Source organism: Nematolebias whitei, chromosome 17, assembly GCF_014905685.2.
Source record: "Nematolebias whitei isolate Nwh7 chromosome 17, NemWhi1, whole genome shotgun sequence".
NCBI classification, from domain to species: Eukaryota; Metazoa; Chordata; class Actinopteri; order Cyprinodontiformes; family Rivulidae; genus Nematolebias; species Nematolebias whitei.
The window spans coordinates 18,950,176-18,964,117 of NC_056514.1; the positions used below are offsets into that span (position 1 = coordinate 18,950,176).

General features: G+C 39.1%; 1 protein-coding gene across 1 annotated transcript in view; it reads right to left on the reverse strand.

Annotated features, from left to right (window-relative positions):
- Positions 1-8,462: 8,462 nt before the first annotated feature.
- The window catches only part of LOC119424153 (transformation/transcription domain-associated protein), a 144,245-nt gene continuing 138,765 nt past the window's right edge, over positions 8,463-13,942 (reverse strand). The window contains exon 70 of the mRNA XM_037691621.1: positions 8,463-8,977. Within this exon, the coding sequence (XP_037547549.1) occupies positions 8,693-8,977 (285 nt within the window). The 3' untranslated portion in view covers positions 8,463-8,692. The remainder of the gene's footprint in view (positions 8,978-13,942) is intronic.

Below are 13,942 nucleotides of genomic sequence, written 5' to 3' on the forward strand. Positions count from 1 at the left end.
TGATACCACCCTCTGCCAGATCTTACTCTTGTCACTTCAAATTTAGCACACTAAAACCCTGTTGCCATGCTTCAATACAAGTATTTCAGAAAAAGATGAGTCCACAACCACAATTCTGAAAGTTTGGATATTGTATAAGATAAAAAGAAAGACTCATAAATCCACATTTTACTCTAAATGGAACATAGTAAACGTATCGAGTGTTTAAACTTAAAATTGCACATTTTTTAAGATAATTTTGATTTTGATGGTAGCAACACATTTCAGAAAATATGGAACATGCTAAGTAATGGATGCAGTATGTTTGGCATTGTCTTTCTGAAATATGCAAGGCCTTCCCTGAAAAAGTATTTGTAAAATCATGTATGCATTTTTATGCATTGATGATGCTTTTCCAGATGTGTAAGCTACCAATGCCAGAGGCACAAATACACTCTTATGCGATCAGAGTGGCAGGTTTTTGAACTGAATGCTGATAACAGGCTGCATGCTCCCTCTACTCTTTAGAACAGAGAATGTCTTTGTGGTTTCCAAAAAGTTTCAAATTTTGATTTGGCTCAACACAGAAGAAATTTCTCCTTTGCCCCAGTAGAGGTAGAGCATAGAGCTTTAACCACCATTTGTAAATGGAACAGTGAACTCTTTACAGGCAATAATTTGTGGAAGTGTTCCTTAGTCCATGCAGTGATGGTTGTATTGGTAGCGGAACACTACGTTACCAATGTCAGTAAGCCACTTATCCTGTGGAGACAAGCTCCGCTCCCTATCCTGAAGTAAAGGAACATTTGGTGGGTTGATTTTGGTAGGGCAACATGGTGGCACAGTTGGTAGAGAAGTCGCCTCAGCGAGCAGGTTACCCCGGTTCAAATCCCAACTGGGGGGACTTTCTGGGTGGAGTTGGCATGTTCTCTCTGTGCATGCGTGGGTTTTCTCCAGGTACTCCAGTTTCCTCCCATAGACCAGAAACATTCATGTTAGGCTGACTGGTAACTCTAAACTGTCCCTAGGTGAGAGTGAGAGAGTGAATGGTTGTTTGTTTTGTTTGTCTGTGATGGACTTGTGACCTGTACAAGGTGTACCCCTTCTCTCACACAGTGATGGCTGGATATGGGCACCAGTGACCCCCCCGAAACCAAAAAGAAAGAAGCGAGTAAAGATAATGGATGGATGGATAATGGTAGGCAGGGTGCTCTTTTCTGTTGACCGGGAAGGGTGCGCTCCTTGGATAATGTTAGGGGAAACACTGGTCTACTGAGAATAAAAATATGGATTTATGAGATTTGCATACCGTTCATTTTAATTTACAATTAACGCAAAATTTGTTTTTTTTGGGGGAATTGGGGCTGTAGTTTGTTCCTCTGCCGTTTTGACGTCACCAAGACAGAAGAAGCAACTTTGATGGCACACTGCGCTGCTTGGGTGTACAGCTTGGGCAATTAAAATCATAATGGCAGATTTTAGACAAACAACTAATGAGTTCAACTCCTCTGAGTGAAAATGTCATTAGGAAGTTCTAATGGGACCCATTCTCTGAGAAACAAAACAAATCCTCAGCTGTTAGATATGAACTGTGCTGCTTCCCTGGCTCGAGATCAACCCACTATTGTTTTTTTTTTATTGATACTGTTTGTTTACAAGAACACACAAGGCTGATTCATTGTGAGATTTATATATAATTAGATGCTGGCTGTAGAAATGAAAGAGCCAGAGCTCTACTCATTGTCACCCGCTGCCAAAAGTGAAAGGTGATAATGTTTCTGTCTGTGTGTAGGGTTACCACAATATCTTATGAACCAGACAAATTTGAATGAAAATCTCACAAAATAATCCTTGGCTGTACAGTTACAGCTGATGGGCTTTTGATGTCAACCCAGTTCAAGATACTTGCCACAGATGACAGACTGTAGGGAACCCACAAACAGCTATAACTCTGTATTTATTAGATAATGAGCTAAAATTTGGTGTGGCAGTGGCTGAACTTTATCTTCAGCACAAAAATTGAGCATTACACATTGTGCAATATTTAAACTTACAACTTTGGCAATAGCTGTTGGAGTCAGCATTGTCTGTTAGCAAAATATCTAATTTAATATCTCATTTTATTGACACTTCTAGAAAGCAGTCTTTAAATTACCATCTACAAAATGACTATCTTTAGGAGTCAACTAGGGCTGAACGATTTTGGAAAATATTTTAATTGTGTTTTTTTTTTTTTTTACCTCAATATTGCAATTTAATATGAGATTATTTTTCAATGTCTTCTTCTCATGTATTTTTCAACGAACACAAGCAATGAATCTGTTCCAGTTTAAAAAAGCTTCACTCTTTTCAGATCTGCTGTAATTCTGTTTCTGCATTTTTTTGTGTAGCTCCAGGATAGCAACTTGGCTAAAATGTGTGCATGGGAGCATTCTGTACCGCTGATCCACCGTGTTTACAGCTTTATTAATGGGCATCATGTCTTTCGCTATGAACTCCGTTACTGCTCGAGTTATTTCTGTCATTTCGAACTTTGTTCATACGGAGTAACATCTTGGAACAGTTCGGTCACTGATCCTGTTGACTGCTACTTTGCTTACTTGAAGTTGAAACACTGGTTGTTGACATTCTAGTCATGCAACTATTGTAAATGGCTTTGTGGTGCTTTTTTAAGTGTTGGTAAAGATTCATGGTGTTACCTCGAGAGGTAGCAACAGCAGCAAGGCAGGTTCTGCACAATGCATGTCGTTGTGCAGCGTCTTCTTTTTTAATAGCCAAAATAATTCAAACAACGGACGTGCTGCTTCTCTTTGGTACCAAACTTTAAGATGCATCAGCTTCTGTCGAGCCACCACTGTGCAACGGGTTAAAGTGCAGTGTTGACTTCTCCCGCTTCCTGCTTTGCTCCGCTCACTCGCAAGTCACGTAACCAGATCACATGACCAGTCAAATCGCAGCCTTTGTGATTAGAAAATCTTGTTTTATCATATTGCGATATTATTGCAAATGCAATTAATTGTCCAGCCCCAGAGTCAATCCAATTCAAGATGGCCACCACAGTTAATCAACACTAGCCAATACAAAAATGTGGTAACTCTGTCAATATTGACCTAAATTTTGGTGTGGTTGTAGCTGAGAGTCATTCAGGACACCTACGCTGAGCTCTCCATGTTGTGTACCAGCTTTGATAAAAACTTTGGCATCAACAGTTGTGAGTCAACAATAAGTAAAATATCACACAAACTACTGGACAGAATTTAGTGAAACTTAGAAAATAATCATTAGCTGCACATCTAAAACTCATCACTTGTCATCAGCTCAATTCTTGATGATCACCTCATCTTGATCCACACAACTGAAGAAACACTTCACTTCAAATCAGATGTAAATTTTCATTACACCTGGAGTCTTTTCCACTTAAAGTTGTAAAAAATTTTAAAAAAAAATCACTCCTCTACCTGCTTCCTCCTCCTCCATGGAGACGAGGGCCATTGGAGAGGAGAGATTTCATCATCTGGTCCTGCCAGGATCTGTTCCTGCTTTGGGGCGTCCTCGGAGATCTCCGTTCTGTGCCAGCAACAGTAATGGAGTCTGAACACCTGCGTTCCCACAAGAGAACTTCAATCACCTGCACTTCTCTCACAACACAGGATGACGTTAGGCGTGGGGGGAGGGGGGGCTAAATCAGTTCACATCAACAGAGAAAATGGTAAAGGATAAACCATTACCTGTATGGCAAGCCATTTTATTTGTATAATATTTTTTTGGGGAAAAAAAGACTACATATCATCTTGAATTGTTATTCTGATTAGTCAGAATGTAATTGTTCCTAGTCAAAATTCATTTTTAGATATCTAGAATGTAACTACAGATAGTCAGACTACTCAATTTTATGTCAAAAGGGCTTGCCATATTAACTGCAAAGAAAGAACAATGGGCAGATCTTAGTGCATTTAAAAATAAATTGGGAACAAAAGAAGTGTCAGACCTTTAAAACAATTGTAACAGGACAGAACCTGAAAGTCACATCTTTAAGAAACAGGAAACAGTCCAACTATAGTCGGAGCAGTTGGACAACAGTTCAACTGTGTCAGTCCATCTGATGCTGGTCCTGAGACATTCAGCTGGTCCAACGTCCGTCTGCTGAAACCTCGTTAAAAATAGTCTCAGGAGAAGAATGGCTGTCATGAATCCATTCTTTATGAAGGGAAACTGTGGAAAAGACCTGAAGGATGTTAAAGTTCACAAGAGCTGGCATGAAAATCAGTGGCAATGTGTTTGTATGGTTGCATTCAAAAGGACATGTGATTTAAAGTGATTTTTGGTCGAATATTTATTAGTAGTTAGTGTCTTACCAGCTGTGACATCAGTCATAGAGCAGGAGTATAGGCTAACACAGACATTCAGATGTGAAAATAGTGGCAAACTAAACAAATGTCATGTAAAAGTGTACAAGTTTAATATTAGCGAATATATTACCCTTCCATATGTGCCATTTTTAAGAAAGACTTGCTTTATAAGCTTTAAAAAATATAGTTAAAGAAATTGAGAACTTGTTGGGTTAGTTATTAGCCTAGCCTGGAATAAACTTTTGTCTCTTTCTCCTCATTCTGTGTTCTAAAATACGGCTGATAAGGAACTAACTATTAATACCTATTTGACAGAACAGCACTAGAAATGACCAGACTATCCCTTTAATGCATGGAGGAAGTCAGCATAGATTTACAACTGTAAGTGTCCGAAGCCATTTGTAAAGGATGGAGGTTGGATCATAACTGGGACTGCAATTTATCCAGTGGTGCAGGAGAGATTTTAAAAACTGATAGAAACTGATAAAAGATCTAAATGTCCAGAAGTACTGACAGGTTTTAATACAACATCTGGAAAACATCTGATTGGCAGCAGCTGCGTTTATTAGAATGTGTGATCTCAAACCAACTGCAGTAAAGACACATCAGCCTTTAAACCACACAATGAACCACTAGCATCAAGAGTCCAGATGTTTCAGTGGGAGACAAAAGGCAGTCAGCATCTAAAGAAGAGCTGAGGAATGTCCTTCAGGAAGTCTGGAGACTTGTTTTGGAAAAAAAACCCCGTAAAAGATAAGTCAGACTTTGTTGATGTTCAGAATCTCTTTGTCTTGTGTTTTCATAACTGACTGCATTTTAGGATAAATCTGTATTTTTTAATGCGTGCTAAGGATTTTATAAATACAGTTAAATTCTCTCAAATACTCAAAACATGAAAAATGTACTCGTCTCATCAGGACCAAAAACAGGACAGGCCTAAAATAAATTATTTAATAAAATCTCAGTGGGAGCCTCCTAAAAACAGACAGAGTTCTTTTCTTAAAAGCTGCTAAAAGTCGAGCAATGATTTACCTGCGTCTGTACGTTGGCTAAATATCTCATGAACCTGGGTGACCCTTTAGAAAATAGTTACAGCTAACGGACCTTAAAAATACAACAAATGGCCAAACCTTCGGTAGTTTTCCATTTATCGAGCTAAAATTTGATGTGGTAGCTAAAAGTCACTCACACCACAAACCGAGCACTAACAAATCAGTGTTGCCAGATAGAGTTGAGGTTTCCCAGCCCAAAAATCTGTTCAAAACTGCCACATCACACAAAATACACCCAATATATTGTTATATTTACTGCTTGAACATGAAAGCACAAGGTAATTTAACAATATGTGGCAAAATGCAACAATACAACAAAAACCTTCCCAGAGTTCCCAGTAAAATCAGAATGAAAACTGCCCAATTGGCAGTAAATTGCCCAATCTGGCAACACTGGTCAGAATATTCTGCAAAACAATCTATATTTTTAATGATTTTTTTAAATCAAAGATTTGGTGCACTTCTAACAAATAGAGGAAATATGAGCTTTTTGGGGTTCTCTCCTCAGCAGTGAGTACTAAATACTTCAATCTAGTTCCTCCTTTGGGGTGTAAGACAGAAGCCATCTGGAAAAACTTGGCAAGGGCCGACTGATACAAGGTGGGCGCTGCATTTGCTCCAACACAACCAGCCTGAATCTCGTGAACGGCTTCGTGAAGCAGTGCGAAGTTTTCTCACGTCAGAGGTCAGATTACTGCCACGCTTTGAAGAAAAGAGTCGAAATGTGGCCCGTGAGATGACTCACCTCAGCAGGAATCTGAAGAAATAAACATGCGGACATGGCAAACCGTTCCATGTGGATTATAAAGTTTCAAGAAACGTGAGCTGAAAAAAAGAATACAAACTGTCAAGTATCTGCACAAACCATCACACGCACAGTTACAAAAACACGCCAGCGATGGCAGCTCTGAGACGGCAGATACAGACCAAACAGTGGTTTTTTTTCTTGTGGGAATAAGGGAAGAAGAGAAATGTTTGAGGCGATGTGTAAACATGTTGCGAAGCAGCGAGTGCGTGTGGATTGTATGGAGGCAAACAGAGATACAACCTTTGTTTACGGGGGCAGAGGGGGGTACATGACAGAGTGGATACGTCAAGCAAGGCAGGGCCACGTGGAGATCTGCTGGCAAACATTAATCAGGTGCCAGAGTTGTAGCAGGTGGGGGGGGGGGGGGGGGCACCGCTGCAAGACTTCCTAAGCAGAGGGAGGAAACGGCCGCAAGGTTACTGTAACTCCACACAAAGACACACCTTGTGCTGAAACGGCCTCGCTAATGCAAACGACAGGAGTGACAGCGATGGATTTTTCTACATCAGACAACAGTTCATCGAGAGTCATTTCACAGCATGAGTTATCACCGCAACAATATCCCAGAGAGCGTCCTTCAGGGTGATTACAACTGACAGCGATGCGGTAGATATGAGCTGCAGATGAAGGATTACAGGCGATTAACGCTGCTTTACAGCTGTAAAAGAAAAACAATAAAATAATGAGACGTTTTTAAATGGTTGCACTTCCTTTAACTAGAGAAACTACATTTCATGTGAAAATGCAGCGTGAATTATTGTTGCTGAAGAACTTGCTGAAAAACAGTTTAAATTAGCTAAAAACCTGCTGAAATGGAAGAACAAACCTGTTAGTAGAAAGCACCCATATTTGCTGAATTAGGTTTAAATAAGCAGAATTAAGCACAAAAATTAGGAAATTACGTAGCTCAAAAAGCTGAAATTAGTGGCAAGTAGCTGAAAAGGCAGAAAGAAGCTTAACTTACTAGAAGGAAGTAGGAAGAGCTGAAATAAGCTAAAAAAAATGTGGAATTGTAGCTGACAAAGCTTAAATTAGCATAGGAAAGCAGAAAGAACACGTTTGCCCAATTAGGCTGAAAGATGCGGAAACGAGCATAAAAAAGTAGAAGTTATTTGAAAAAAAGCTTAAATTAGCATAAAAATAGCTATATAGTAGATGAAGAAGTAGTAAAAGCTGAAACGTGCAGAGGTAAGCTGAAATTAGCTGAAAGAAGTTAGAAGAAGCACAAAAATGTAGTAGTTAGCAGAAAGAATCTGAAAGGAGCATAAACCAGCTGAAATTAGTTAAAACAGTTTAAATTTGCACAAACAAGCTGAACGAAGCTGAACTGGAACAAAATGTGAAAGGAGCAGTAAAAGGTTGTAAACAGATCTAAAGATTTGAAGGAGGGAAAATGAGCTCTATTTTTTCCTATGAGGGGAAAAAAAATGTCAGAAAAGGCTAAAGGTTTCAAAAAGCTAAAGTTGCACCAATACCAAATCATAGCACCTTTCTGAAAGAGCTCAACGTTTCATGATTTGTTGAAATAGCACAAAAATTGTGGAACGAAAAAGATGCAGAAAAATGTACAGAAAAAAAAAAAAAAGGATCACAATAGTGTGAATGCTTCATAAATATTCACATTATTAAAAGCCTGGCATTTCTTGAAGGAATGAGTTTTACACTAGTAAACATCTTGAATTAGGTTGATTCCAAAAGTGGATCTGTTGTAGATCACGTTTGATTCAAACTCATTCAGTGATTCATGAGATGTTTTGGTAACAGGCAAACACCCATGAGGAAAAAACATCATCACCTCTTGTCCTTAGTAGCAAGTGATCAAAATAAAACAAAGAATGGATGAAATAAAAGATTCAGGACAGACTCTATATAATAAAAAGAACATTTTATTACAACAAAATGCTTTGTTTGTACAAGTAGGAGGTAATACTTCGGTTAAAAAAGGCTAAAAGACCTTGACAACAAGGGAAACAACAGGACTGGGAAAGAAATACCAGCATTACAATTGTCTGAGCTCATTACAGCATCGATCTGTATAACCGACGAGACAAAAAAACAGGATAAAAAATGACATCTGTAAATAAAATCCCATCTTAAAATGGTTCAAGCAGGAGAAAAATACAATCATCAACAGGTTTCCAAAAAAATATTTTCCCCATTTCACTGGGACACAAAGTAAAAGTACAAATTTCATAAGTTGTGACTGTTTCAGGAAAAAAAAAATGGATAAGGCGAGAAGCAACAGAGAAAATTCACAGTTTGTTAACCCCCCCCAGTAAAGCCGGCTTAAATCTCTGTTCTGCATCTCACCCAGATATTGAAAATGAATCCGAGTTAAATCAGAAAAAGGTTCAAACCATAAAGTCAACTTGTGCTGAAATGACTCCAGTCTGTTAGCTTTGTTCTACCTTCTGAATTATTTTGTGTTTCAAATCAAAAAAGGTACATTCAGGAGCAAGATCCATGAAGAACTCCTCATCAGAGAACAAGTCTTCATCCCCCGCTCAAAGCCAGGGGTGCCAGGCAGGATCCATGCGGCACAGATTGTCCAGGCTGTTTGCTGCAGCCACCAGGGTGTTGACCTTACTCTCCCCGCCCTCGAACTGAGCCAGGTTATGGAGGCGGGTCATGATGGCCGTGACGGCCTTCTGGACCAACGAGACCAGCTGCTGCGAGTCCATGTTCTCTGGCTGTCCGGCGGGGGACAGCGGGATGGACGTGTCCTCCTGCGTCTTCTTATGCCACGCGATGATCTCATCGCGGAGGACTGCTTTCAGGATGCCATCCACCTACAGGAGACAGATGTTTGTTTCAAAACCGTACAGTTGAGCCCAGACGCTGCTCGTACCTACAGTGTTTATTTGGCTTCAGTAAGCACCCGGGTGTTTACATGGTTTAAGGCTATATTTGAGTGGCTGACTGTTGTGTGTTTGTGGTTTTATGTGTTTCCTAGTAACATCCTTTTTCTTTGACCGCAAGACGTCCAGCCCTCTGGCGCTCAGCCTTCATGAGCTCACATCATCCCCGTTTTGTTTATTTGCCTCTCGAGCTCTGCTGCGTCCTCCACATCAGTCAAACCTAGTTGAAGTCAGAACTATACATAGACACAACGCGCCTGTCATTACTGCCCTGCTGTAATGTACACATATACACAACTGTCTGGCACTGCTTTTTTGTGTGTTTTAAAAAAAAAAACAGTTTTCAGTTTTGCTTCAGAGCATTTACTTTGTGTTTGTGCAGAGTAAATATCTAAAAAGCCACAAGTTGGTGTTAAACGAAAGTATTTTTGATTAAATCGGTGTCCTCACACACGTTGAGAGCTGCCTGGACCACTCATCGCACAATCTTTAAAATGATTCCCAGTACTTGTCTCCATTAATTCTTTCAGTCAGGCTGAGCAAATTCATTTGATCTTTAAAAGTACTGTATTTTTTGCCGTATAAGTCACACCTGTTTGCATAAATTTGTAAGTCCTGTGACTTATACAGCAAAGCGACTAATATACGTCCCCCCCCCCTATTTATAACACAATTTTTAGCTGAGATCTGATGATTTCATTCATTGTGACATGGAAAATATAGAACACTACCAACAAAGTCCATGCTCAATAATCCAGATATATAATACAACAAAAAAATAAATAAATAAATAAACTGTCCAGATGACATGACTGAAAAATGTTGGATTATATACCTGGATTATTGAGCATGGACTTTGTTGTTTTCAACCAGTTTGATATGACTGTCAACAAGGAAGAGGGCCGACAATGGAGGAGGGGCGTGACAAAGAGACCAACTTATCACCAACATAACTGGTTAGTTCCACTTTGGAGTAAGCTGTTGGGGGAAGAATCAGTTTTGTTGTGTGTTTCCTTGACTGATGAACCTTCCGGATCGAAGGCGAAACGTTTCTGCACAAAAAAAGAAACTGTCGAGATGACCTGACTGAAAAATGTTGGATAGAACACTACCATTTTCAGCCACTAGAGGGCCCTTGAGCATTATGGCAAGCCAAGTGTCTCATTAATAGGTAAAAGTGGCTATAATGAGTATTTAGCATGCCACAGCGCCACCTTCATCTCGCTCCAGAACTCCTGGAGCAAACGTCAAATCAGCTGCATTTTGCCGCGCCGCCCACTTGAGTTCAACTGAGACTCATCTTTACTATAATGCTGAGCAAATAATTGTTTTAAGGTGACGATCTTGTCAAATTTCTAAGAAATGCACAGCGAGTCCTCCCTCTGCTCGCTCCTGCAGCCGCAAATCGAGTTTTGGATCAGTTTTTTTTTTTTTTAAGTTGCTACGCTTGTAGCCTTATTTTTTCTTTAACTAGCCAGGAACAAATTAATTTACAAATTTCCACCATATGACTGATGTAAGTAAAGTATAGCTGATCTACAGGTGCTGGTCATAAAATTAGAATATCATGAAAAAGTTTATTTATTTCAGTAATTCCATTCAAAAGATGAAACTTGTATTTTATATTCATTCATTACACACAGACTGATATATTTCAAACTTTGGTCCACTCATTAGCAGTCCAGTCCTTTTTGTCTTTAGCCCAGGCAAGACACTTCTGACGCTGTCTCTTGTTCAAGAGTGGCTCGACACAAGGAATGCGACAGCTGAACTCCTTGTCTTGTCATCTGTGCGTGGTGGTTCTTGAAGCACTGACTGCAGCTGCAGTCCACTCTTTGTGAATCTCCTTCATATTTTGGAATGGGTTTTGTTTCATAATCCTCTTAGAGTGCGGTTACCCCTATTGCTTGTACACTTTTTTCTACCACATTTTTTCCTTCCCTATGCCTAATTAATGTGCTTGGACACAGAGCTCTGTGAACAGCCAGCCTCTTTAACAATGATCTTTTGTGTCTTGCCCTCCTTGTGCAAGGTGTCAATGGTCATCTTTTGGACAATTGTCAAGTCAGCAGTCTTCCCCATGATTGTGTAGCCTACAGAACTAGACTGAGAGCCTTTGCAAGTGTTTGGAGTTAATTAGCTGATTGGACTGTGGCACCAGGTGTCTTCAATATTGAACCTTTTCACAATATGAATTAATTTGGGTTTTTCATTAGTTGTCAGTTATAATCATCAACATTAAAAGAAATAAACATTTGAAATATATCAGTCTGTGTGTAATGAATGAAGATAATATACAAGTTTCACTTTTTGAATGGAATTACTGAAATAAATCAACATTTCATGATATTCTAATTTTATGACCCACACCTGTAATGTCGAGGTCCAAACGTAACAAATAAAAGTCAATAAATCTGCAGAATTTGATAAATACCAGGCTTTTGTGTTAAAAAGCTGGTGAAATTGGGTATATTTATGTCTCTGTTACATATTTATGTTGTCAGCTGTTAATGACAAACTTCTAACACTTTAACAGGTCATCTCTAATTTAAGGGGACACCTCCTACTGCCGGCAGATGATTTTTCCTTCATTTAAGAGGGAACTCCATTTCCTGCTCATCCTCACTTCTAGTCAGGTCTTTACCAAGTTCACAGAAAAGGAATGCATCAAAACAATCTTATGGCTCAGATTCCAGGAAATTAAATCGGGTGGTGGACTAAGGTGATGATATTTGTGAAAAATTTGCAATTCACAGTTGCAACTACAACACTGCAGCTTCCTGGAGGGACTGTTGTTGAATCTCAGGTTTGCAAAGTGTTTTACAGAATGTTCAATTCCCTACGAAGCAGCCATTTAAGTCTAGGCGCTCAAGGTTTACATCCTATAAAAAAAATTTGAAAAATACTCTACACGTTTGAGCAAACGTTAGAAAAATAGAATTTTGTCTAGAAAATGGAACAGAGTCTGGAAACACCATGAATTTCCTGACTTTCAGTTTTTATTTTAATTTTTGGCCATACTGTCCCAGATCAGGAAAACATTAAACACAAATTTCATAATTTGCCAAACATTTTAGGACTGTGCAGGAACCCTGTCAAGTAATAAACTTAGAACAAATCTGATCTAGCTCTAACCTGAACTTTAGATTTGATTTGTTCTGATTTGTGCAATTTTTTCAAATGGTTTTGACTAAAAGTGACATAATAACATTTAGATAACTTTATTCCTAACTCCTAATTTGAATGTCTGACAAAAAAAAAAAAAAAAAGATTTTTTGGAGGTCTTGAACGGAGTACAATCACTACATGACCTGTGCTGATGGTAGATTTGCCTCTTTTGAACACCTGGTACAGAAGTTTATTTTCAGAAGTCACAGTTCTTCAGATATTTGCAACTGAGACATTTTGTGAGGTCTAACTCTGATTGTTTTCCTTTGTACCCCTCTAAACATTTTGTGGTTACGATTTTCGAGTGCAGGTCTGATACCAAGGGGACCCTCAGAAAGATCTATACACAGCTCAGTTCATACCATGAGACCAGTTTGGACACAAACTGAAATGGGAAACGGACTTGGAGGAACCCATATCAGGCTCAATCTGGCGAAAGTTAATTAAGAACATTTGTTCATGCTCAATCTGAGACAAGTTTTAATTCAATACAAGGTAGTGCACCGTTTGCAATGGTCCCAAGACAAGCTGTCCAAGGTTAAAACCAACCTGGATCCTGTATGTAATCGCTGTAAACAAACTCCAGCTATGCTCTTACACAGAGTCTGGACTTGGCCAAAGCTGTGGGACTATTGACGATCTAGGATATGTGGAAAAACTGTGCACCCATCACCGTTCATTTCACTGTTTGGGGTGGTCCTTGTGGATGCGTCCTTCAGCAAGTACAAGACGAATATGATTGCTTTTGGCTCTCTTCTAGCCAGGAGACTTATTTTATGCAGATGGAATCTGCACATCCTCTGGAATAAGGACATTGGATAAGAGAAGTCATGTGTCATATTAATTTGGAAAGGATTACACCGTATTGTATTATTTGTATTATACAAAATACACCGTATTTTCCAGACTTTAAGTCGCTCTTTTTTTCATAGTCTGGCCAGTCCTGCAACATATAGTCCAAAGCGACTTATATACGTTTTTTTCTCTGTTCATGACGCAATTTTTGACTGACATGTTATATGTTCATTCATACTGACATGAACCAAAAAGCAAACATTACCATTTGCAGTCGCGAGAGGGCCCTCTAGGCTTTTGACAACTATATGTTGTTCCTCTTCTGCTACTCCACCCCCAGTCTTCCTCCGGAGTTACTCAGAAGTGACACCAAGGACGGTAACTTGCTTGTCGGACTCGTTGGCTTATGTTAATTAAGCCTGTTCAGGACCCCAGGGTGTATGTTCTGTGTGTTATTGTTATTTCAGATTAAATGTCTGTTCTTGCACTTTGTGAAATATACGTCTAAATAAATGCGACTTGTACTTCGAAGTGACTTATATACGTTTTTTTTCTCTTCATCAGGCATTTTTTGACTGATGCAGCCTATACTCCAGAGCGATGTATAATCGGCAAAACACGATACTCTGAAAGGATCTGTTGAGAGATTTTGGGACACTTGGCCATTTATATCTTATATTGAAAGTATGTCAGCAAATATTATTGTTTAGTCGTCATAAATGCCTGTCTGGTGTGTGCGTGTCTGCGTGGCTGATCTGGTGTGGGAGGGGAATTTGTTGTATGTTTTTTTGTTTGTTTGTTTGTTTTGAGTCAAGTTCTAGAAAAAATAAATAAATAAAAAGACTTTGATTAAAATTACATGATTTTTTTTTTTTTTTAAACTTTATACAGCCTGCTGATGCTTGTTGCTTTACAAAAATAAAATCACATGGG